The sequence below is a fragment of the Centruroides vittatus genome, unplaced genomic scaffold, assembly GCF_030686945.1.
Source record: "Centruroides vittatus isolate TY-2023 unplaced genomic scaffold, ASM3068694v2 contig_1012, whole genome shotgun sequence".
NCBI classification, from domain to species: Eukaryota; Metazoa; Arthropoda; class Arachnida; order Scorpiones; family Buthidae; genus Centruroides; species Centruroides vittatus.
Genome location: NW_027120659.1, coordinates 556,834 through 583,425, shown reverse-complemented (window position 1 = coordinate 583,425; position 26,592 = coordinate 556,834). Strand labels below are relative to the sequence as shown.

The 26,592-nt window shown below is 30.0% G+C and overlaps 3 protein-coding genes across 9 annotated transcripts in view; 2 read left to right on the top strand and 1 right to left on the bottom strand.

Moving 5' to 3' along the window:
• LOC136984698 (voltage-dependent calcium channel subunit alpha-2/delta-3-like) overlaps window positions 1-26,592 on the bottom strand; it is a 222,505-nt gene that overhangs the window by 192,339 nt on the left and 3,574 nt on the right. The gene's annotated exons all lie outside the window — the stretch shown is intronic.
• Window positions 1,359-3,638, top strand: LOC136982955 (U8-theraphotoxin-Hhn1c 2-like). The gene is made up of 4 exons (XM_067279567.1): window positions 1,359-1,471; window positions 2,181-2,298; window positions 2,472-2,590; window positions 3,182-3,638. The coding sequence occupies exons 1-4, from the start codon at window positions 1,427-1,429 to the stop codon at window positions 3,224-3,226; spliced, it is 327 nt and encodes a 108-aa protein (XP_067135668.1). The 5' UTR covers window positions 1,359-1,426; the 3' UTR covers window positions 3,227-3,638.
• On the top strand, window positions 5,613-14,143 carry LOC136982871 (toxin CSTX-20-like). The gene is made up of 4 exons (XM_067279458.1): window positions 5,613-5,730; window positions 13,124-13,235; window positions 13,854-13,972; window positions 14,059-14,143. The coding sequence occupies exons 1-4, from the start codon at window positions 5,638-5,640 to the stop codon at window positions 14,104-14,106; spliced, it is 372 nt and encodes a 123-aa protein (XP_067135559.1). The 5' UTR covers window positions 5,613-5,637; the 3' UTR covers window positions 14,107-14,143.

Below are 26,592 nucleotides of genomic sequence, written 5' to 3'. Positions count from 1 at the left end.
GATCAAACCTCGTGTCAATTAATAAAAATATATGTGAAATACAGTAAAACCTGTGTAAGACGGAATCGCGCAGTAGCGCATGTTTGTCCGGTTTGGCAGGTTTCCGTCTTATTCGGGTGGAGATTTTCCTGCATTCGAATCATTTTTTTTTAACGAAAAATCGAATCTGTAAATATAGTAAATTATCTAAATTAATTTCGAGATGGGTTTAATTGTCATTAGTGAACATTTCAGTGACGTATAGTTGCCTTTGCAGTTCAGATCATAAATCAGATCAGTTACGATTCACGAGCACGTGTAACACCCTATTATGAGTTCATCTCTATTCAAATTATTCCTTACCAGTCCTGATCAACTATCATGAATAACGAATGACGAACTGTAAAATACTTAATGAACAATTAAAGGTTGTCATAAACAAAACATTTATACCTCGTTAGATAATGTACGTTTTATGGAGCGTCAGCGTACTCGATAGGAGCGTAGGGGGAGAAGAAGGAAGAGGAAAGGGAGGAAAAAAAACACTATAAGGAGTTATTAGAATAATAAATTATATTTTTAAATGACTTCTGGACCCAAGACGCTATATTGAAAATATTGATAAAAGCTGTTATCTAAAGGAGGTTGTATCGTTTGATATTTAATAAGTTTATCAAAGTGACCTTCCTGATTACTCAGAAAGCAATAGTTTCACTATTTACTGTGCATATAAGGTAAAATTTAAATAGTTGTTCCATAAAATTCGGTAGTAATGTTACAGGAGTGTCGTTTTGATAAATCATATTTATTTATTATTTATTTACATATTCTACCCCCTTTATTAAACATGTCTACAATAGCCCCATGGGCTTCTACATGTATTAAATAGTAAAAAAAAAAACTATATGTATATTCAAGTATATATTCTTTCGACAAGTTTTACAACATCCGATTTAATGTTCGAAACAACAATACTTTAATGTTCGAAACAATAGTACTTTAGTGTTCGAAACAGCGACAACTTTAATGGGTTTTTTTACGAGATTTTACCGGATTTTTTGGGGGAAAATATTGTAAAATTTTGACTCTAAACGTGTATACTCGTGTAAAATAATTTTAATTAACAGATTTATGAATGATTTTACTCCATTTCTTACCTTAAAAACTCACAAGAGAAGAATAAGGTAATCGGTAATTACTGATATTTTTTTTCTTTCTCTGTTACTATTTTCCTTATCATTATTTAAATTATCTTCAAACTTCCTGTCTGTCCGTCCGTATACTAAACTTTAGAATATATATAAATATATATATATATATATATTTAAAAAATGATAAATGGGAACATTCACGATGTACACAGCTGGATAACTTTCTAAGAGATAACAGCTGCTAACAACACAAAAAGCTCAGCACAATACAACAGAATGTCAAATTTGTATTAACCATGAAAGGTATCATTTTACTATTTATGCTCCTCCTTGTCATTCAGGTAAGCAGACTTACGAAACAAAAAATATGAAATTTAATATAAATGATGAAAATTTATAGTACAGCGCCTATATAAATATTTAAATTTTAATAAGGAAAAAAAAATACACGTGTTTAAAATTTATAACTATTTAATACATTCTTTTAAACAATATTAACAATACTTTCAATCGAATTCTTTTAAAAAGTGATATATAAATTGTACTTCTTGAAGGTGTGACCTGATAAATTATGTATTGAATGTCTCGAATGTAAAATATATATATATATTTAAAAATTCGATAAAAAATTTAAATTTAAGCGGAAATTAATTCGAAATTAGATTTATAAACAGCGAAAATTTTAAGTTAATTTCCATATTTGCCACCCTCTAAAAATAAATTAAATAATTAAAACATTGAAATATGTTAGAATATAAGTTAATATTAAAATAAATTAATTTATAAACAAGGGATTTTAATTTTTAAATAAATAAATAAATAAAAATAATTATAAAACAACAAAAGAAAAGCGCATAAAATTAACCTCGACGTAAATTAAACATTTATATAATTTACCAAAGCTAGAATTAAGAAGGGAAAAAGTGTTATAAAATTAGATTTTAATACGGTTTAGCAATCAATAGATAATTTTAATTCGGAAACGAAGAATAGACGACAATTGAATGTAGCATTCCAATTTCGAGTCGTAGCTCCATTTCTTTTCTATAGACGGAGGCAAGGAAAGAGTGTTTGACACAAGACGAATGCGACCTGGAAACAGAATGCTGTATGACCCTGCGTCTTCTTCACTATAGAACTGGCTATTGTCGATCCAAGCCGAAGGAAGGTAACAGAATTTATGACGTCATTCACACTCGGAGTTTAGTTCCAAGATGGAAATGAAAAAAGTTTCTTTTTAAATCACGAAATAACATCGTAAAATATGTTTCTAGACGTGCTATACATTTTTCGAATAACATTTTTGAATCCTTATTCATACATTTAATTTTTATACTTTAGGTGAAAAATGCGATCCCAGAAATTATAAAGATATTTCCAACTACGATCTGTACAGCATAAGATGTCCTTGCTACGAAGGTTACGAGTGTATACCCGATTCGGTAACCATTGATAAACAGGTGAGTATTAAAAATGACTTCGATCATTTCAAAAAATATAAGAAAAACCCCTCTATGACGGACACTTAAGAATGGCCGTCGTCTGGAGGTTATTCTACGGAAACAAAATGGCCACCGTTAGAAGTACGACTGTATAATTATTATTATTATTCATTTTCGATTTTCTTTATTATTAATTAAATAAAATAATTAAAATTAATTTGTTTTTATAATAAAATAAAATGTAATTCATATTATTTGAATTTTACAGCTTTAAATTTTAATTAATAAATATTTTATTTCGAGTTGATACGATTGCTTTAACGCGTAATAAAATTTATAATGAGCTTCCTCGCTGCTAAAAAAAAAATCATTTAAATTATTAAATTGTAAAAAACGAAATAAAAATTATATTTTTTAAATTTTTTACAGTATAAATTTTAATTTTTTTTAAAAATAAAAACAATTATAGATACTTTAATTAACTCTTTTAATGCATTTTCTGAAGTCCATAATGAACAACACTTCTAGAAATTCGCGTTATTAAAAAATTTTAAAATGAAATAAAGTTAATATTATAAAATTTAAATCATTTTTTAATTATTTTTTCAGCTTCCTACTTTCAATAACGCAATTTGTAGACGTTCTGAAGAGTAAATGGAGTGTTGTTAACACAATTACAAAGTGAAAAAAAAAAAAATATATATATATATATATAAATAAAAATTTAAGTGAATTGTCTAATGTCTCGAACGAATATCCCCAACTAATAATTAACTATCCAAAGGATTTACAAGAGAGAAAAATCTGTTGGCTGTAGATAGTGACGTCACTATAGCCACTAAGTGATTCCCAGGACACTATCTTATCTCCAGCAGAGCAGCCATCTTGCAGGGGTTCCGCATTGATTCTGTCTGAAGGCTGGCTGATGCTTACGTAAACCACAGAACAACTCTCTTGTTCGAAAATTATGCAATTTATTCAATTAAAAACATATTCTATTATTAAATTAGATTAATTTCGATAAATATTAAACAAATATACAATGCGAACGTAAAAAAAAGAGGGTTATTAAAGTTGCTCTTAATGTTAATTATAACGTTATAACGGGGTAATTATTCTATAAGGTAAAAGGTGTGTAAATAATAGAAATTATTCTTCTTTGTGTCTATGGAATATAAACAGTGGCGAATGAATAATCGAATATTCATTTAACACGTCCATGATTTTGCAGTATGACAGGATACGCAGTTAACTACTGGAAACGGGTGAAGAGATTTTATGACACATAAAATGACTCTTTATTATTGTTGCCATTGTCATGTAGGCATAGCTGAACATTGGGATGAAATTCTAAAGATTAAAATTCGAAATAATTTGCCTATTGTAACTTCAGAAACGGGTTTATTTCTTTTTTTGATAATTCTCTTTTGTGTAAATTTATTCGATAGACGATAAGAATTTATTCTTTTTTAAAATGGTAAATTGATACGAGGAGATATTGGTCTTATAACCACGCAATTAAGCATTAACTTATGTTTAAATCATTTCTAAAGCGCTCCAGGCTAAAACACAGGATACAAGAAAAAGATATAGCCTGGATCCTATAAATAAATCGATATAAGTACACATATCACATTACATCCGGCTGCAGATAGAAATAAAAAAAGAAATCTCTCCGAGAAATTCGACGAAATTTTGTCTACATTTTACTGAAAATGTATACGAGGAAATTCAAGTACAGTACAATTAATTCTTAAAATATTCACTTTTATATTCGAAGCGTGCACTTTGAGGAAGATTGTACTGAAAAATTTTTAAGTATTCATTAAGTGCTTCAAAAATAAGTCATTTTTTTGCACGAAAATTCCAGTAGATTTCGTTTAACTCGTGTAATAATATAGTTTACATTCGAATTAACAAAATTAAATAAGGTTTACAAGAAAAATCCATTGGCATTTTTTTATATATTCCCCAAAAAGCATGCAAGAAAACGCATAGATCCGACGCTTTATTTCTTAAAATACACGATTTATATTCGAAAAAAACCTTTTCTCTCCAAAAAAATTCTCAAATACGCTACATTTTAATTCTTAAAACAGATAATTCGCATTTAAACTACCAAAATAAGAAAAAAACAGCGAATAATCCTTCTAAAAATTCAACAAAACACCATCTTCTGAGAGAATTAATTTCCTCGAAAAGTGTATAAGAGAAGAAGAATTCAAAATACGTTGCTCTTAATTCTAAAATAAGTCATTTACATTCGAACCGTATAAGATTAAAATAAAATAAAATTCATAAAAAAGTACACTTTCTTCCTTAAAAAAAAAGAAAATCTGCAAGAAAATCCTCATATTGCACTTAATTCTTGGAATATGTAATTCATATTCAAGCCCATCCAACTCTATCACTTTTGAATCTACTGTAACTGAATAAATACGTTTCTATTCCATTCTAGATTTTTCAACTTGTGTTTAAAAAAGCGGATAAATTTTACATATACACACGGATCAGATAGAAACATGTAAATAACGAGATTTTGTTACGTTCTTGTCACAGAGATATGTAAGAATATGGGTGACAGGTAGCCAAGCGGAGCGAAAGACATATATATATATATATTTTTTTTTTTTCGAATTTATGCAATTTTATATATCCAAAACGGGAGTTACAACTAGAATAAAATAAAATATAAAATTCAGAAAGTAAATAACGAATGTTTATTACTAGTAAATGGCAGTTAATTACATTATCAGGCGGATTAAATTAGAAGAATTTTTAAAAGATAATCATTGGGGAATTTAATTGTGGCTGATGACTGGGAACTAAATATTGTATAATAATAATAATAATAATAATAATAAAGATCGATATCTTGCAGACTTTTCCAATATAATATACTCATCAATTTGATGAAATTTCGTGTTATTTTTCAAATATTAATGACCCATTCTTTTCTTCGTGGGAAATTCATCGTTTACAATGGCAACATATGCGGCAATTCCAGAAATTATATTACGAAATGGCTCCGAGATAAAGTATTATTCATAAGATTAGATAAACAGATGAAACTTTTCACAAAGATACTGTTTCGAATAGATCATCAAACACTAAAAATGAAGTCGGTTCTACTTTTCTCTCTCTTCCTGGTGATTCAGGTAAAGCTTTATTTATTTAACTTCAAATCATACATTTATATAAATTATTTATTATCTACTACGTTCAAACATTTATTAAACAGGCGAGCTCATAAATTTTTAAAGTATTATTTACATTTTCAAATACGATTAAATTTAAATATTTCATTAGGTTGCTGTTTCTTACGCCATTATTTTTACGCTGGAAAACGGGGTGTTTGAATTTATGAAATTCTTTTAAAATTCAAGCCGATTTTGTAGTGTTTTTTTCACTAATTTTTATAAATAAACTCTCTAAATACTTTTTGAATGTTTTAAACATTGGAAATGGTCCTAACTCTGCATATTTTAATGAAATTCCTACGATAAGATATAGGGATTCGTATCTCGAATGCTGATGTTGCATTTGAAATTTCCCTAAATTATCGGCGTTAAAAATTCAAAAATGATAGTAAATTATCTTTCGAAATAGTTGAAAATTATCGTAAAAATTAATTTGGAAATTAAACTAGATGTTCGATAAATATAAAAATAAAATATTACATTTATTTCGCCAAGAATTTCGCAGATAAAAATCCATTATTGGAAGATTTAAAAATAAATGTAACGAGAACAGAAGCGTAACTAAAACCCAAATTAGAACATGCAAACCTACATTCACCCCTGATACGGGATGAATATAGGTTGGCATGGTATGTACACATGCGAGGGGATCAGTAACGTAACCAGGGAGTTGCACCCCTGGTTACGCTACTAACATAAATATTTAAACATATGTAAATATTAAAGACAAGCAAACACACACAGTATTGGCATGAACATGCAAACATTCTAAAGAAATAAAGGAGCGCCGAATGCGAAGGTTCAATCATTTTACGTGAAGTATATTACTTTTTTTTACAGCAGCTGTAGTACACGTAAGCGAATATGCGTGTTTTATTTATATAATCACTTATATTTACTACATACTCATGTCTATTTATGCCCTAACACGCATTCGCCGTACGGTACGTTCACATTCATTTATATGCAGTCTGTTTTAGATAGCGGAACGATTATGTAGCTTATTTTTTAAAGATTTTTTTATGGATATTCCCAAATAAGGGGTCCATTCCCAATTTCTCGTATGGATCCATTACAGATCATACTCACCTGTGTGTCAGAATGGCCCACCAGTAGCCTAGTGATAAACCACTGAAGTTAGTAGTGGGTTCGAGCCTTGCAACGTGGAGTTTTCGGGGCACGTGGAGTTTTCGAGGTTTTCACGTTAGTAACATTTAAAGGGTAGAAAGTAGTGATGTAACGAATAGTATATTCGGCCTCAGCCGAATACCGAATATTCGGCCAGAAGCGTGACGGAATACCGAATATTCGGCAAGGAGCGTGGCCGAATGGCCGAATATTCGGCCAAATTATTCGGCTTGATTAACGCACATATAAAAATTAGCGCGCAAACCTCATTATGCAAGAATCGCGCACCCTGCTCTCTATTATTTTGTTGCTATTGTTTTTGTCAATATTTTTAAAATTAACATGATTTCAAATGTTATCTTTTGCATATAATAAGAAATGCTCATTCTTTGCTTTATATATAAAATAAATTATATAGTTAGTTACTCATCTTCTAGAAATAAATAATTATTTCATTAAATACGATAAGTTTCAATAAAACGTTTCGTAAATCATTTTAAAATATCGTAAAAAATATTAAAATATACAAGAATACGAATATAACATAATTAACTAAACAATAACACTGATGCCCGATACGTTCTAACCTACACGCCATCAATGCCATAAGATATCGGGCTAGATAAAGGCTATATTATTATTTAATTACGAAATAATTTACTAGAGTTAGACGCTATTTCTTATTAACTTTAATAATTATAGTTTAATCTTTAACATTAATAAAAGTTTCCAAAATGATTAATTTACTGTGTTTTTGTTATTTCTTACTCCTGTTTTTAGGTATTCGGTATTCGGCCGAATAGGCCGAATACTGGGTAGTAACCGAATATTCGTTACATCACTAGTAGAAAGTCCTACCGGGGGTAGATCTCCTACGTGTCACGTTACCGTATACAAATAGTATACCATAATAAAGGTCTTCAAGGTGATATTTATGTTTTAACACGCTTATATTCATTACGTGTTCAAGTTTAATTACATTCTGAACTCGGCATACGTTCGATTACGTTCAAGTAAATCTGCACCATTGAAGAATAAATCAAATCAGAACGCCTAAGGAAATTTAAAATAGGAATAAATTGCATACAAACCACAATCAAAATGTAATGATGTGTTTCAAAAAGGTTTAATAAAACCATCATATTGCATTGTGTATCGTTTATCGATAAATTGATTCCAATTAAACATGCTAAAAGGCATCAATTTCCGTACAACAACTTTTACAAAGCCACCAATTGATTTTTGACTCGATGAGAATCTTATTTGGAACTCAATTCCCAAAGGTTAAACGTCCAAAAAAAATTTCCTTTTTTATTAATAATAAGAGGAAAATTTGATTGCGGATTAAAGATATATAATTAAAAATGATAAATAGATGCTTGGATATCCGCAATATTGACAGAAGTCACACGATATTGTCTGAATTTACCGTTTTACTCTGTAATAAAGACAGATTAATAACGCAAAACTTTGACGTGGGCGTCATTTACGAGCCTCTGTTTTATAAATCTTCAGAATGCTGAATTTACAAGACAGATGAAATTATAAAACTAATGAAATTCGATAATTTTTAAGCATTTTTTTTTGTAGTTTCTACTTAAGTAAAATATAATTTTGTTTGTTTTTTTAAGTTAGAAACCTTACTTTTAGCGGATCTCATTACTAGAAAACAGAGTTTACGAATCCCTGAAGATCGTGGCTCCATGTTTCTTGCGATTCTTACGTTCTAGAAGAAATAGATTACATTTAAAAAAATTTCGGATTTATTTTGTAGTTATAAAACGTATAAGAGGGATTAATTGTAAGGGTTCCAATAGTGAAAACACTATTCGATAAGATGATGATTTTTGATTGAATAGCTCAAAATTGTGGAACTTACTTCTACAGTTTGTATTGCAAGCTTCAATATGGAGCTCAATTAGCTCAAAATTTGATTGAACCTCCAAATTGCGTTAAAATTAATAACTCTCTTTTAGAGATTTTTCATTTGTTACAAAGAAGGTTCATAATCCTGAAGATTGCGATCCATTCACTGAAAGTCACCAGAGTTAGACTTGTTGAGGCCCTAACTGATAACATACGTATTATAATAGGCCTTTTTTCCTCCACCAAATGTAAAAATATGAGAGCCTAAGCTGCAGCTAATTTAGCTTATGCCTAAAATTATATATAAACAGAATTGTTTTAGTTAAAAATCCTCTTTTAAGATGTCTCTTTAATAAATGATGGTGTTATGTCCCTTGTAAACTTCTCTTAAAAGGCTACATCAACACAAACTGGGTTTACTATACCAATGATTGCAATCCACCAAAGATGAGATACTCCAAATTAAATTTAGGCCGCTCTGACCTTATTAATTCCAAAATAATATTAAAATATAGTTCCTCAACTCTGTTTTTAGCTAGAAAATCTCTTCTAGAAGGTGCCATTACCAAAAAAATATAGGGTTCACTATTTCACGGAGGTCGCCAAACACCAGTATAGAAGCTACAAATTAAAGTTACATAAGTTTCTTTTTACAGACTCCAAAATTACGTTCAAGAAAGGTTTTTTTAATATAAAAAAACCTCTCTTAGAAGGCCACATCAGCAAAAAGCTAATACCAGCGATGGTAATCCACCAAAGCTGTGATGCTCTAAATTAAAGTTAGACCGTTCCGACTTTATAGATTCCAAAATGACGTTAAACCCGAGTTCTTCGACCCTTCTTTTAGGTAGAAAATCTCTCTATAAGGTACCACTACCAAAAAAAAATATCGGGTTTACTACTTCACCAAGGTCGCGAACTAACATTTTACAAGCTCCAAATTAAAATTACGTGCATCTTTCGCTCTATGGACTTCGAAATTACGTAGACACCGCCTTTTAATTATGTATTAAAAATTAACGTTAAATTTATGCAATAGAAAAAAAAGACAGGAAATTTTTCTTTGTATCAAGAATGTGTCCTTCAAAGTTTGATGTTAGAAAAAGAAATTTGCTCTAGGACCCGTTTATAAATGTCGACAGATGTTATCGCTTTATATAGGCCATGTATAAGCGATGTTTTTGACGTTTCATAATTAAATCTACGATAATAGGTGATGCTATTACCTATAGTAACAAAAAAGATAAGATAAACAACAAAAAACTTCTATTACTAAGTCGACCGGGGAAGGGGAGGAATTTATTCAGTAATTTTTCGATTAAAAAATAAATAAAACTCATATTTTATTATTATTTATTTGAATTATACAGTAAAAACCTGTCTAAAACGGAACCTGTTCAAGACGGAAACCTGCCAAACAGGGAAATATTCGGTTCTGTCCGTTTCCGTTTTAAGCAGGTTTCATTGAAATCTGCGGAATTTTTAGCAAAATTCGAGTTACTTATTATTTTTCTCAAAATTTCGAGAGAATTTTGCGTAACGTTTTTGGATACTTGCAATAAATCCGGCTTATAACATTATTATCGGCGCTATAAAGGGTTATAGATATGGATATTCAAATATTGACGTCGGAATTGACGTCACTATTAGATATTCGTATCTAAAACCGTTATAATCAAATCCAGGCTCGAAACTGACGTCATAATTGCTCAATTTTGACGTCAATAAGATTAGGCTCAAAACTGACGTCATAATTGACGTCAAAATTGAGCAATATATTAAAAATTTTCTTTTAAATAATTAAAAATTAATAACGTAAAGCTATTATATAAAATTTTAGCAAAATTTTACGGAAAATTGTACTTAATTTCTACTCTGCAATATACTACAATTTTAGTGCACTCTTCTACTGATGCGATATTTCTTTTCTTAATAAAAATTATTAAATTTTTAAATATTTTATCGTTAATTTAATATTGTACGTTCTGAATAATTTAATTACTAAATTTCACTTTTCTAAAGTAAATTTCATTAGTTTGAGAGTGGCGAAAACATAACAACATTAACTTTTATATCGTTAAAGGAAAAATGCGTGTTAATGGGCTTCTCTTTGCCGGTTTTCTTAACTCGTGCTGCTGCTACTTCGTTCTAATTAACAAGAAAAATGATAAAATTCGCTAAAATCTGTGATAAATTTTATCTTTTTAATTGAGAAAATCGTAATGTTCGCTAGAATACACTATTAAGTTTGCTTTACTTAGCATAGAAAATGCTGAAATCCACTAAAATTTGCATGCACAGAACTATCAATTTAGCGCAGAGAAGGTTAAAATCGGCTAAAAATCTGTATGCAAACTTAATTTAATCACACAAGTAATTAAAAAATATATATATTCACTTAAATATAAGCGGAATAAATTCATACTAAATTATCTTATCTTACTAAAACATTCACCATAATACTACCCTTTTCCAATAAAGTATTATAATTACATTTTAAAAATGAAAAATAATTAAATCAGAATTTTAAAAATATAATTAGGATTTAAAACATTCGAAGGAGAGAGAGAGAAAGGAAAAAAAACAGGAAAAAAAATCACATAAATTCCTGAAAGCCAATGAACTGTGCTAATGAAGAAAAAAAAACATGGCGCTAGATCATGAAGCGTAGGAGAGAGACATTTAGAAAAGCGAAGTTTGTCCCCCGATATCGATTACAACTCGTGCATGTTTCGGAATTTTGTTCGAAAAATTCCAATATTTAGCGGTTTTACAGAAACTGCTTTAGACATTTTAGATTAAATGTTAGTTCATGTTTCTTATTATCCATAATCAGCCATTAATACTGAAGCAGAATAAGGGGGGGAAGAAACAATAAACCAGATACTAATTTAAGCTGTGTTTTATTGAAATTAAAAGCCAATATTAAAATTATAAAAAAAGGAAAAAAAAACAATGCAAATAATCGATATTTCCTTACAGAAATTCTGTAAACTGTAAGAAAAAATAAAAAATAAAAGAAAGAAATTAGAAAAATATAAATAATGAAAGCAACATCATTAAAGTAAATGGTGCCATTTTCGTTTTAAAAATTGTAATTTTTCGTTTATTTTTATGTTGAAAAAATAATAAAATAATCGTTTTAAATCTGTCTTCTGCATTCATTTCTGTTAATAATCTCGAAATTAACTTAACTTTATAAATTTTATCGGATTAACTTAGCGCCGTGACGTCATATATGAGTTTATTTTATTTATTTTTTTCTTTTAAATTCAGCGATTGAAAAATATTAAAAGAAGAAACGACGAAAATGGTTAGAAATGCGTAGATTTTTATTCCTCGCGTGTTGTATAACATAATCTGTTAAACTATTTCATCGTTATTCTATACATTTCATCAAATTACATTTAATAGAATCGCTAATAATGCTGCTCAATAAAGGGAAAAATGAATAGACAGTTTGATAAAAACGGTACAATTTTCGGTGATTTAAAAAGCAATAACAATAATAAAATTGCTCTTTTCTTCAATTTGTTCTTCCGTCTGTTTGTCTTCCTGTAAATTCTCTCGGAAACTAAACGCTCGTTTTACTCGCCCGTTGTCTATTCGTAAAATTTCCCAGAAATTATGAATTGGATGTGGAAATTTTAGGAATCTTTTCACAGTTTCTTATTTAACATTTTTAATTGTAAATTTCTCAGAAATTGAAGTAAAAGTTTGAAATTTTGTGTTTATATATCTAAGTTTGGCTGTGTGTATACACGCAGTATTTTTTCGAAAAAATTAAAAAAAATATTTAACTAGATTAATGATAATATAACGAGCAATCACTTTACAGTATAAAATTTTGTATATAAATATTAAAAATGTTCCTACACAATCCGAATTTATATATATTTATTTTGTTTTCGTTGCTCTTAACAAAATATTAAGTTACATAATCTCCTTCAGAGAAATTTAAAACTGTTTTATTAATTTCGAACGTAACACTGCACCAATATATAAACAGATTTATAGGTCCTACACAGCTTTACTCTTTCTGCACCATGAGGGCTCTAACAGCGCCTTTTTAATCATACCCATCATATAGATCCGTTCAGACTTACGATTGAGGACCCATATCCAGAACAGACCCCCCCTCATAAAAAACTACCAAGATTCATTATCCAAAGAAGTAGGGCCATCAGGCCGTCATATACAAGTTACTCCTGAACAAGAATAATCAGCAAGGTCTTCTCTAACTTGTTTACCTAATTAAACTTTAGATTAGGGAACTAATTTTATGCATTTTATTCTTATTTTTCACGTGAATAAGCACGAATACGGTATTATAATGCGTGCAAATAATTATTTTCAGGCAGCACCGAATCAGAAAACGTGTGGGACCAGCGAAGATTGCGATGAAGACGAATGCTGCGTTGGTAAAAATCCATTTCGTGCAGGAAGCTGCGAGCCTTTAGCGGGTTTAAGTAAGTCAATTTCGTTTAAGTAAATCAATTATTATTCAAAAATATTAATGACGAAGAATTTGACTTTTTAAAAATTAAAACTAATTAAAACTTATTGATGGCAATCATTATCATATAACCATTATCATAAACTGCCAGAATATATTTTAATTAGCAAAGCGCCCAACTTAATTCTTGAATTTTTAGTAAAAATATCAATAATAATAATAATAATAATTTTAAAATATATTTATATTATTATTATTAAATTTAAACGTTTTATGGATAACTTAATTCAAAACACTGATTAATTCCGTGAATATTTGTTAACAAGTGAAGACAAAAATGTATCCTTATGAGATCTCGTTTCTCTAGCTTTAATAAGGTAATTATAATTTTTAATTAAATTTAATAGAGGCGAAATTTACGTCATGTTACAGATTTTTTTTCTCTCTCTTGAATTTTATTCGGTAATTTTCAAACTAGAATTGGCTCGATGTCAAATATTTGGCCTTCTTTCAACAAACAACGGAGAAGAATAGAAATTTTCCTGTTTAAATAAAAACAATCATTTTGTATCCGTAAAAAAATAGGTAGAAAAAATAGTTTTTAATGCGATTTATTTAATATATATTCCAGATGAATTCTGTGTTCCCGAATTAATGATGGAATTGTTAGGTAAAGACTATAACCATGGGGGTTGTCCTTGCGCAAAGGGGCTCAAATGCGAGCCAGAACAAGTTATAACTGAAGAGGGTGTAAGTAATTAAAACCCTGATTTAAATATCAATTTAAAAAAAATAAATAATACATTTAATTAATTCATTTATTTCTATTTTTACAGGAAATACATTTCAAAAATCCTAAATGTAAGCAAACCAGCTCGGATTAAATTTAACTTCTTCTATCAAAAGAAAAAAAAAATTGTCTGGAAAATAAACTGGTTTAAACACAGATTATATCAGATTACTGTGACTTTACATGTTCAGTTTCGTCTTTGGTAAGCACACGAAAGACAAATCTGAATTGCCAAGTATCAGGATTGACCTTTATACAAAAAAAAAACAAAAGATTGGCTTAACCAGGGATCACAATGCCATTATAAATAAACGAAGAAAAAAAAATCAAATAAGTACAAGAAACTGATTTGAATGTACACTAATACACGTGTATAAACAATATCTAAGAGTTTACTCTTCATCCACACTGGTGTAGGAGTAAATGTCGATTTGCACGTTCTACTTCGGGCCTCTGTAATATCGGTTCTAGTTACGTCACTGATAAGAAACGACGAAATTTGATCGAAAGATTTTTAATTTGTACAAAAAAGAAAAAAGTACAAGAAGGAGGATTTATAAAACAAAAAAAAAATGTAAAAAATTATAGAAAATATATGGCAAGTAAACTTTAAACTTACATTGGAAATTATTATAATTAGGGCTTGGAAGGCCAATCAAAATTAAGGCCTTCTTTTTCAATTGCTTTTACATAAAAGATAAATAAGGTTTCTGATAGAGAAGGCCAGCGGGGACGTTTAGCCTTTCGGACCTTCTCTACTTAGAATTAGCAGTAATAATATTTTAGGGTCTACTAATTATAAAAGCAGAATTTTTTCTCTTTAATATGCGATAATATTTGCTATTTCGTTATAGGAATAATATATACAGTATTTGTAATGAAATTTCAAAGGAAAAAGATGCCCACCAAGCACACGATGAATAATTTTCGTCTTAGTTTTTCATGCAAATTACGCTGCGATTAGTCCATACGCTAATTACATCTAACCGAATTTTAGTTACAATTAATTTACTTTCATTTTTAGTTTATGTACTCAAGAAATAATTACACGGTCTGAATTTATTTATAAAAATCCATATGAAAAATAATTAAATTTTACATGAGGCAGAATCAGATTTTTTTTCTCCGCTACCCGACAATTACCTTCTGTTAAACAAACTATGGCATCTTATACGATATCTGATATGCCGTGTTAATATTTATAGCAATTTAAGTAATGCATTCGCATAGGAACTTAATAAAATTTACATCTCCTTAATTTCCATTTTCTTCGGGTGAAGAACCAGAAAATTCTGTAACAAATTCTAAACTCTGTTGAATTTCTATACGGAATTTCCAACTAGATGAACACCCGCTGAAAAACTATCAGTTCCAGCTCATAAAACAAAGAAGAAGCGATTTTTTCCCCCATTGTAACCTATGCGTTATCTTGCCCCATTTCCCTAACACTTAAAGAATTCAAACAATGTATGGTAATGGCCGGGAGAATTCTGTCTTTTCTATAAAACACACAAACAAGAAATTTATATGTACATTTTCCCCCATCAATCGATCGAGTTCATGAATTTAAAATGGCGGTGATGATCTTTCCTTAAAATTATCAGCAAGGCAGGTAACTCGTTACTCTTCTTCAGCAAGGTTATATGAAGTTAAAGTAAATCCAAGCCAAATTGTCTAAGTATCGATATTGAGAACAAAAGAGTCGATCGAGTTTAGCAAAGCTTAAACTACCTGTCATCGAAAGAAAAGTTTTGTTCAAGGAATATGATGGATTATTCCACCAATCACTCGCTAGAAGAGAAGGAGGGTTGAAAATATCGATGCGAACTCTAGTAAACATTTTGGTAAGAGTAACCACCCTTCAAAAAACGATGGAGGAAAATTTATACCCGAGAAGATAAGTAGATATAAGAAATAAAAAAAAAAATAAAATAAAATTCCCCTCCCCACCCTTCCATATTCTGAATAACATTTACAAATAATACAATGAATTACAAAACAAATGAAATACAGTATATAGTTAGCATAAAAGATGATACAGTATCGCATTAGATATTTTCTTCCCCCCTAAACAAACTTATGTAGCAATTATTTGCAGCTGTTGGGTATCTGTTAAGGGGAAGAAAATTCAAACAATAGTGCTCTGTCTGTAAACACTTATGGAGTGTGCAGCCGCCATTACTGCCAATGGAATATTGATCTATCTTTGGTCTCCTTAAGTATCTCTCGCTAACATTTCCTGGGTAATAAAAAGTTATCTCGTATTAATCGAGAACCAGACAGAAACAAAGCATTCAATTATAACAGAAAACACCGGTTTAAAAATTGCTAAATTCTTAATTTTAAACTCCAATTTTTTCCATTTCGTGCCGAAATTTCGTAATTAAAAGTATATTATACGGAGTAAACTCATCAGCAAGATTATATTTATCATCGCAAACTCGACATAATTGCCATTTTTACATTAGAAAATGATTAAAATACACTAAATTTTTATATATTTTTCGAGGAAAAAAAAAAAGAAAAGAAAAACAAGTATTAAGTCAACAGTTTTAAATACAAAAACTGGAATATTTATTACTCTTCCTATATACAAGCGGTGTTAAATTCGTAGAAGAAATTACAAAAATTGAGTAAAAATTAAATAAATTACACACGATTTCTAAGCTCTAATGACGTTTCTTAATCAATAACAATAAATGAAACTTTCAACTTTTTCAAAGCCGAAAGTTAACTGATTAGGAAGCGTTAGATGAAATCTAACGCTCCCTAATCGAAGATGTCGAGCTGTAAAACGAGCATTAAAAAACAGAAAAAGTTATATACATATATTATTTTTTTTTTTTTTTTATCTGTCGATCATTAATTTTGTGTGTGTGTTTGTATGTCTCCGTGTGTGTGTTCTGTATCATTAACACGACATTCCTCTGCATACGCTTACATAACATTAAGACCTTAGCAAACAACACAATTACAAAACACGATTTATCTATTTGTATTAAGTCAAGTTAGATTGATGAAGTAAAAATATAACAATTTGTTACTCTCGTATTTTTCAACACCAGGTGTAACCTACAGACGCCTTCGATTACTTCTAACGGGTTGCTATGGCAACCTAAACACCGCTACCGGATCGAAACCGAGCTCCCCGAGTGCCCCCAACGGGACATGGCTTTAGGTAACTCACTGGTCTAGTAGCGTTATCAGTTCCCGTCTATAGCGAAAACGCCAGTCCGAAAATGTCATTGCATCTACACAAAATGCATTAAAAGACTGCACGCATGCTCTATACATCGTCGCATTCCTCTTCCTCTCCCCTTTTTTTCCGTCGTTATCAATCTGCCTCGCAATAAAAAAAAAAACAAATAATAAAAATACAAGCCGCCATCTTTACGAAAATCGTGCCACTTCCGTCCATCCCGATTTATTTGAATTCTTTCGGTAAAATATGCTAAATATTGAAAAGTTAGCACAATGTAAATTTTCGTATTCCATCTTGTCATCACTTTACCATAAAAAAACTTGTGTTGGATTCACTTCCAACATTTTTTTATTTTGTTGGTGATAGCGTTTTCATATAAGGATGTTCACAGAAAATCCGGAATATATATATATATATATAGAAATATTCCATAAAATACAAAACATTATCCATGATTTTCTACGAGGTATTGTCTAACAAATGAGTCATTTCAAACATCAATAAAACGCTATTTATATAAATATTACTTTCGCTATTCTTCGATTCTCGATATTATATTATTATCTAGAAAACTGGGATGCGCGATCCACTTGTTGAGAATGGATCGTGGATTACTATTTGGGAAATATATTCGTGGATTGCTGCGATCTGTCAGTTGAGAAACGTTTCTAGATCGTGTTGCAATAGTTGGAAGACATTTCTAGATCGTGACCCGACATTTCAAAAAGGTTTCCGTGGATTTAACGATTGAGAGAATATTTCCGAATCATAATCCATCAGTTGGGAATCAACGGATCTTGTAAATAAGAGAAATCTTTAAAGATCGTGAATATTTCTAAATCATAACACTGATTGACACACTTTCTCGTTTTAAAATTCATCAGATGAGAAACATTTTTAACTCAGGATAATATTAAGCATTCCCATAGTCTAAAGCAATGAGGTTCTCATAGAGGGGTATTGTAGAGGTGTGTCAAGAAACTCATAGAAGTGCCACAAAATTTTTAAAAAATGATAATTTTTGCCTGTTATTTGTACATACTTTATATAAAAAACCTATAAATCTTTAACTTTTCGCTTCCTCGAGGCATCTTTAATAGGATTGTTAGGTGTGCCAACAAAGATCGCGTGTGCCACTAGCTCAAAAAAAAAAAAGCGATCAAGTGGAAAAAAACCTTACAAAAGATTAAAAACAAAGCGTATATTTTACTCGTATAATAAAATTTAAAGATTAGAAAGAAATTTAAAAAAAAAAGAAAGCAAAATAAAATCATTTGAATCACGCCGCAACTTAACCATTGCAAACATCAATTATTGGATCACAGTGAAATTAGATTTAGCATTGTAGATAAATGTCGAATTTTCTAATATAACAAAGTACTGATTTAGTTACACTCAGATTTAGTGTTGCAATATAAGCGAGATTAAAATTTAAGATTCTGTTAAACTGATTTAATTAAATTTCCTCCTTTCAAATTCTTAACAATTTTAAATTCTATCTTAATGATGAGAAAACGTTAAAAAAGAAATTCTTTTTCTCTTGTTACCTTCTTCCTTTTCTTTATTTTCTTCCTAAAATTGAAATGAATAAAAATAATTATCGTGAATGTTATTTTTAGTGACACTAAAATATCTTCCAATGTTACTTTAAGCATCGTTACATTAAGAGAAAATATATTTTTCTTACAGTGAAATTTGATACTCGACATTTTCGTGATAATCTAAGCTTCTAGCATTAAAAAATTGTGAATTTCGTATTAAAAATAAATGTAAAAATAAAAAAATATATTCCGTTTCCATAACACAGCGATTCGTCTTCGTAAACATTACAACAAATTGTTATAATAGCTTAACGTTGTATAGTAACAAAAGTTTAAATTGATCGTTTAATATTTTAAAATTTATTCATGGTAAATTACTTGGCATGGTGCCCATGGACAAAATAAAATTTCCAGCAATTTTAAATGATTTCTGCTTAAAATTGAGTGGGATAATAAGAGTTTCTCAACCCGTCGATCGCGTTTCCTTTCTTAAATGCGTTAGGAATACGGAAGGGGTAAAAGTTGGAAAGCGTAAATCTAATGGATGTTTCTAGCAGTTTCTTTAAGAAATAGGCATCCGTACAGACTTATTTATAGTTAGATAAATACGCCCACGAATTTCTACTTTATTTCTAGTATGATAAATCAGTAAAAAATGCTCTTAGAACAGCATTTTCCAATCCGTAGGTCGTGACCTCTTCTGAATATGTCAATCTTCAGGTATGTTAAAAGGAAGTTCCACTACCGAAAGTAAGTTGGAAAATGCGATCTAATGGATATTTCTAGTGATTTAACTTCAAAAAACATTGCGATTTTTGAAAGCTTATTGTATTTTTCTTCATTTTATACGAAGAAAAAACAAAAATTCAATTAAGTAACCATCAGAAAACGTTATTTTATATAAAGGTTAATTTAAGAAAATTATAAAATCCATTCGAAATTATTAATTTGAGTCAATATTCTTTCAGATAAATTAATAACTCGCAGCATTTTATTAATTTTTTTTCTCTCTCTCTACAGCATCAATTGGAGGTAATTATCAGTTTAGTGAAGAAGTATATAAACCCTCCGAGCTACGATGAAGAATATCATTAGAAAAAAAAATTAAATATTGCTGTTATACACAATTATTAACACGTTTTCTATTATAATAACTTTTAAATAATACAGAAGTCGGCCTACTTCTATAGAATAAGTAGCGATATACAGTGAAATATTGCAATGGGTTGCTGTTTTTTATGTTTTAAGTGTGGGTAATACTCGGTCCAATGTTTTAGTGGACACGCGATAACTCCTAGAAACATTACTATTCGAAGCATCTCGATCTGATTCTCAAAGATATCAGCAGTTCAACAACAAAATATATAGCAGACAGGGGTTAAGGTTCGATCGAATTGTTTGAATCTCACGCTACTATCTATTGTTCCAGATTTTCAAACGCCAACACTGTACTCGACTACATTCTATAGAATGGATACAATGCAGTTAAACGTAGTTTTAATTAAAATTAGGCGAATAAGGGGTCTTAAACTGCTTTATATATATATGTAAGCTATATAATTTTCCCGTTTACTGAGCTGTATTAAGATATTATTATATTAATATGCTTAAAAATATTATACTAGCTGGTGTAAAGAAGCGTGTTAGAAAATATTTGTCTAGTAGGTCGATTGCATTAAAAATAGATAGAGAAAACAATAGTTTGCAAAGTTCAACATTCGCTTCTGTTAATGGAAACAGGGATTTTATTCGAATTGAAAAAAACTATATTATTTTTTTTCAGGCGAAGATTTAGGGGGTGCACAGGATTCACTCTCTAAATCTTCTGCATCCCAGTTGCCCAGCTCGGAAAAAATCCCCCTTTTGGGGATTTTTTCCGAGCTGGATAGCTGGGGTGCAGAGGAGGGTCGGGGAAAAAACCCTCAAAAAGAGGTCCAGTTGGAATTTTTCCCCATTAGAGCCAAATACTTCAGACAGTAAAAAATTTTGTAAGGTATTCGTTTCCTTTCTACACCCATCTAAGGATTTGATGCGCTATTGTAGTTTTGAGCAGTAATTTAGAATTGCCTGGTATAAACCTGCACGCATTTGGATTACACCTAATGAATTTAGTAGTATTCCGATTCCTCGACCGCAAGCATCCATTGCTAAGAGAAACTATCGCAAGGATGCAACGTTAACGTGGTAAACGGTAACGAAGTAACGCGTTGGAGCTTGCTACATTAGGTTATCTTGGAGCAAATTAGATTTTGTACTCGAACCGTTAAATACGGGGGGTACAAAAATTACTCGACGTTAAGAATCACATATTCGGTAGGAGTTTTGTCAAGTGGAGATTCAAAGCATGAAAACGATCGATGGCAAACATTTGTTACATATCGCACGGTGGTGTCCGTCCGACATCCCACGGACAATCCCACGCCGTAATCTCGTACTCATCTATCAACAGGCAAGGGATGACATGTCATACACCATAACACCACCTGGCACCTGCACCACCTGCTTCTTGCCATTTCTAGGTAACAATGATGGTTCGGCCGAGTGCCTATGAGTTTTTACTTCCCTCCCCCTCCAGTGCTTGACATCTTTCTTATTTCTCGAGATGTCGAGAGAATAACTATCATCTTTCCTCATAACGAAAATACGTCTTTTCTAATATTGAACTTTTCTCTTTCCAAAGAAATTAATCCGCATCTCGTCACTCTTACATGAAATATATTAAAATTATGAAAAAAAAGAATTACATTTTGCTTGGTAAATTAAAAGTGAACTTTGGCATATATATATATATATATATATATATATATAATTCTTTTTTTAAATTGATAATAACAACAATTTTCGGTTAAAAATCCTGGCAGTAATACTGCCGATCGCCCAATAATCGGATTTAAAATCTTCTTACATCGAGCTTACAGCTTTTTCGTTGAAAGACTTTGTGTCATGGCAATATTGACTGATGATAAAAGTTGAATAGGTCTCCTCCTAATCTCGCTAAAGGTAAATAAAATTTAATTAATATCGCTTAATATAATATCCCACTTTTATTCCTCAATAAAATATTATATTATTGTCATTTTATTACTAAATCTATAATCGCTTTATTCAGCGTAACAAAACTTTCGTGTACTAAGGCAAAGTATTAAATTATATACTCTTTTTAAAGATTTACATTTAATAAATATATATTTTTTTCATTGATTTCGTTGTTTTCGATCCAAGGAAGATGATGATAGTTCCAAGATCACTGAATTGAATGCTAAAAAATGCTTTAGATCTTACGTTGCTGTATACTTTGTATGCATAAAACAGCAAAATTTAAGAAGATTTCATGCTTCAGTAGATAGAAAAAGGTCTTGATGGTATGACTCCACATATTTTATCAATAATATAAGAAGAAAAGAAAATCATCCCAGAACGAAAATAAAATTGAAGAGTTCATCATCTTCATTCTGCATTAGATCTTGTTGTTGATAACGCTCCACTTTGTATTATAAAACAGAAAAAATTTAAGAAGATTCCATCCTTTAATGGAGCGAAAACAATGGAACACGATGTTGATGATGAGACGACTCTATATATTTTATCAATGATATGAAGAGGAAGGGAAACTTCATCCCAGAACGAAACGAAAATCGAAAAATCCATCATCTTCATTCAGCCATTACTTCGTTCCATATAAAAAAAAATTGAGCATAGATCTTATAAAACTATTTAAAGCGTAAGAGCATTAAAAATAAAGCTATAGATTTACTTGCGTTGAATCTGATGATAAAATTAAAAGAAATAAACCATTCATCCTACAGTACCAGGACGATCGAAGATGGCGGTGAAGATGAAAATGATGAGAAATTTAGAGACTTTCTACACAAATTAATATATAATTTATACTGAAGAATAGAAGTTTAAGAGCCCTTTATCCGAGTGAATCCGAAACGTATATTTGAAAAAGATAAAAACATTTCTAAGAGAAAAAATTGACGAATTTAAATAACCAAAAATAATTATTATTGTTCCATTCGATAACTAATCTTTTTAATCTTTTTGATGGAAACATTCCTAGATAGGCTGATCTACAATGCAACTCATTGTCTTCGCGAATCAGGACAAACAGTATAAATATAGAACAACAGCAGTGGAATATTTTTAAGTCTACATCATTGGCTCGCTGTTATTTTCTTTTTATTGTGAATGAATTAAAAATTAAATCACAAAATTATTTATAAAATATAAATAAATAAATAAATAAAAAATGCGAGAGAATATTCGAGAAGAAACAAGCCATTAAAAAATCGATAAAATATATCAAACCGTAGCAATAACTTCGAACAAAAATTATTATTCTAATTCATGACAGTTTGTGCATTTTTTCTTTTCCTTCCCCTTCCTCTAAATGGAAAGGAAATACAAAATTGTTTCACTAAATTATACAATTTCGAGGGAAAAGGACTAAAATTTTTCTGGTCGGAAACTCATTTATAAAGCATTTTAACTATATTCAATAACCCGATTTTCTGTAATTCAATATAAAGAGTCGTAACCGTTACATTCGAAAACGTTCAGGGGATTACTAAAAGATATCAAAAAAGTAATTAAAGCAATATGATCGCATATTGACTAAAAGATATTTCTAATAAAAATTTAATTACTGCACACGACACAGTTTCTTCTTCTTCTTCTTCTTCGTCATCTTCTTCTTCTCTCTCTTTTTTAACCTTTTCGAATTTGCAGATTAAATTCTTCCAATCTGAATTGCAAGCTTTATTTTTCTCTCTTTCCATTCGTAATTTCCTTCATATAAATTCATAAATGGCCATTTTTCCAACAGGCAAACAGCAAAATTATATTTACAAGTAAATTTCTACGTTGATGATGGATCGAATGTTCGAAAATGCTAAATTGTTAATCCTCTGATTTATATTCTAAATATATTCTAAGTTATTGATTTTTTTATGTTATTTAAAATCTCTCACGTCATATAATTCTTGCATAATTGGTGAATTAACTCGACTCAAATGCTGTACAAGATATTATGAATGCGATTTGTTACTTGGTCTTGTATCACGTAACATCTACTTTCTTAAAATTATGTTAATTTTCTAATTTTTCTTATTATCTATAAAAAAAATTTAATATTTCTAATGCTTTTGATAATACAGCGAAACCTCGATATAGCGCCGTCACTTGTTCTCCTCCGAAATTGGCACTAAATCGAAGAATATCACACAATAACGCGATCAGAGCACACATTTGAGAGTTTGACACATTGCACATTGCAATTGTTAGACCTAAATTATAGCATATAATAGGCCCTTCCCCTGTACCAAATAACGAAACAAACAAAACAAAAATAAAGCGAGGCCCTAAAATTGCATCTTTAGCTTACCCAGCGAAATCCTATATTCAGTAATGCAGAGATAGAAAGGGTTCTTTCTACTGTTTAATTGACTCTATAGAAGGGTTTTGCTATATAAGAGGGTTTGACTGTATTCTTTTATTCATATCTAAACGTTTTCGCATGTAAAATTATTAAAATTAATTACTAAAAGCCACCCACATCGTAGCATCAGTGCATCCAACAACGTTAAAACTCTCTTTATTTTCCATTTAAAAAAAAAAATTATTAATTTTTTATGCCTCCATATTTAAAATTCAGTTTTTTTTCTTTTTCCTTTTCTTTTTCTCCTTCATCCTAAGTTACAATATTTCCTTTCTCGCAACGTTAAAAACTTTTCTTTCTTCCTAAGCATTATAAACGTTTAGTAATGAAGCCAAATAAAATAATCCACTCGTGGAAAGAAAAATAATTAAATTTACATATTAATATTTTCGGTAGCATAAAAATAAGAATTTTTCGGAGGATAAAGCGAAGAAAAATAAAACTCATTAATTTATTAAAATTATAAGAATAAATTAAAGCATAAAACGTTTTTAATTCGTAGATTTATTAAAGTTAAATATAAGTTATAATTTATAATTATTTATAGATAATTTATTCCAATTGATAATGTTACTTATCGATCGGAATTTCGATTTAAATTCATTTCTGCAGACTTCTTTATTTTTTCGGGAATATTGATGAATCACTTAATTATCATATGCACTTCAAGAACGTTTTCTTGATTTATATATCCTAATGTAGAATAATAGCACGAAAGCTACATCTCATTATTCTTTTTCCACAATTTCCCAGCCAAATTTAATAAAGTTTAGATTAAAGAAGACGAATTTCATTAAATATGAATAATTATATGCTTCGGATATCATTAAGATATATTTTAAGAGCCTCAGAAGTGGGGGGAAAGGAAATGGCGCAGGAAAACATTGCGAAAGCTGCTCAATTTCTTGTAATAAATCAAAAAGTACAGTAAAATCTGTACAAAACGGAACCTGCTTAAATGGAAAAACTCTTCAAGACGAAGCGATTTTCTGTGCTAAAAGAAAAACCTGTTCAATGAGGAAACCTACCAAACCGGAAAAAAACATACCGATTCCGGTTTATACAGGTTTTACTGTACATGCAGTAAAAACTGCATAATCCGTTATGCAAGTTTTATCCCTGTTGATGTTAATTTAAGTACGCGAAACACGACATCTTCCACATTTACTTGATGCCAAATGCAATAGAAATATGGCGGAACTTATCTCGTAATCAGCTTAGATCAAACAAGAACAGTAAATATGTGACCCGAAACATCATTTAAAGAAATAATGCGCTTGTATCTAGAGCAGTGAATCTTCCTATTCACAGGTAAATTCACTGTATACGAGCGTTACGAAGTTAGAGCACTCATTTAGAAAAGTTATTAGCCATCTTCAACACTTTTGATTACTCGAATCTCGGGCGAAATTCAAAGAAATTCACGAGAATTAAAAATAATAATAATAAATAAGTTTAAAAAATAAATAAAAACTTATTTTATAGTACGTAAGTTTAAACGTCTTTTGGCACAGTACGTGTATTAGTAGCGGAGTAAAAAATAAATTCTGATCAGGTGTCGACTTCAGTTTGATGAAGAGAAAATGCTACCATCTTAAATTTTGTCATTTTCTGAACAACGATTCGACATTTATTATTCTCAAGCAGTACAAATTTTCATTATTCTGCTATCCGTGTATCGTGGATAGAATTTTTATAACTCACTTAGTCACTCACTGAAACTATATCTTACTGATACAAAAATCACATTTAGTGTTTCATCTCTTCACCCGCTACAGAAACGTGTTTATGAATATTTTTATTAAACACTTTAAAGTAAGCAAAAAATCCATATTTACTACAAAAAAAAAAACACTTTAAAAACTCCTACGAAATGTGTTAGGCCCAATTAACGTATTTGCAAAGCGCTGAAATGAGTATTGTTTGAAAGAGCATGGCACATTTTGTGGAAATACATCACGTAAAATTATAAATTTGTTTAATTAATATTCTATATAAAGATTAAAAGTTTAAAAAAAAAGAAGAAGAAATTTGTAATGCATCTTCCTAACAAATATGAGAGTAGGAAGTATGTTCTGGATCATTACGAACAAAGTACCAAATATGGTAGCCGAGTAATTACGATTAATATGTTGTACAATCTCGTGTCACTTCAGACACATCTCGCACATTTATTTCCTTTCACTGTTGAAATATTCATTGCAGACATGTTGCACATTCACGGCAACACCAGGTTACGATTACTATGATCAATTTAACAGAAGCTCTTCACTTTTAAATACGAAAACAAAACGCCGCAATGCAAAATTCACAACATTTAACGATGGTCATTTTTATTACAAAAACAAACGAATCCGTTGTTTATTAATATTATTTTTAATTGTTATGCTTATTGAA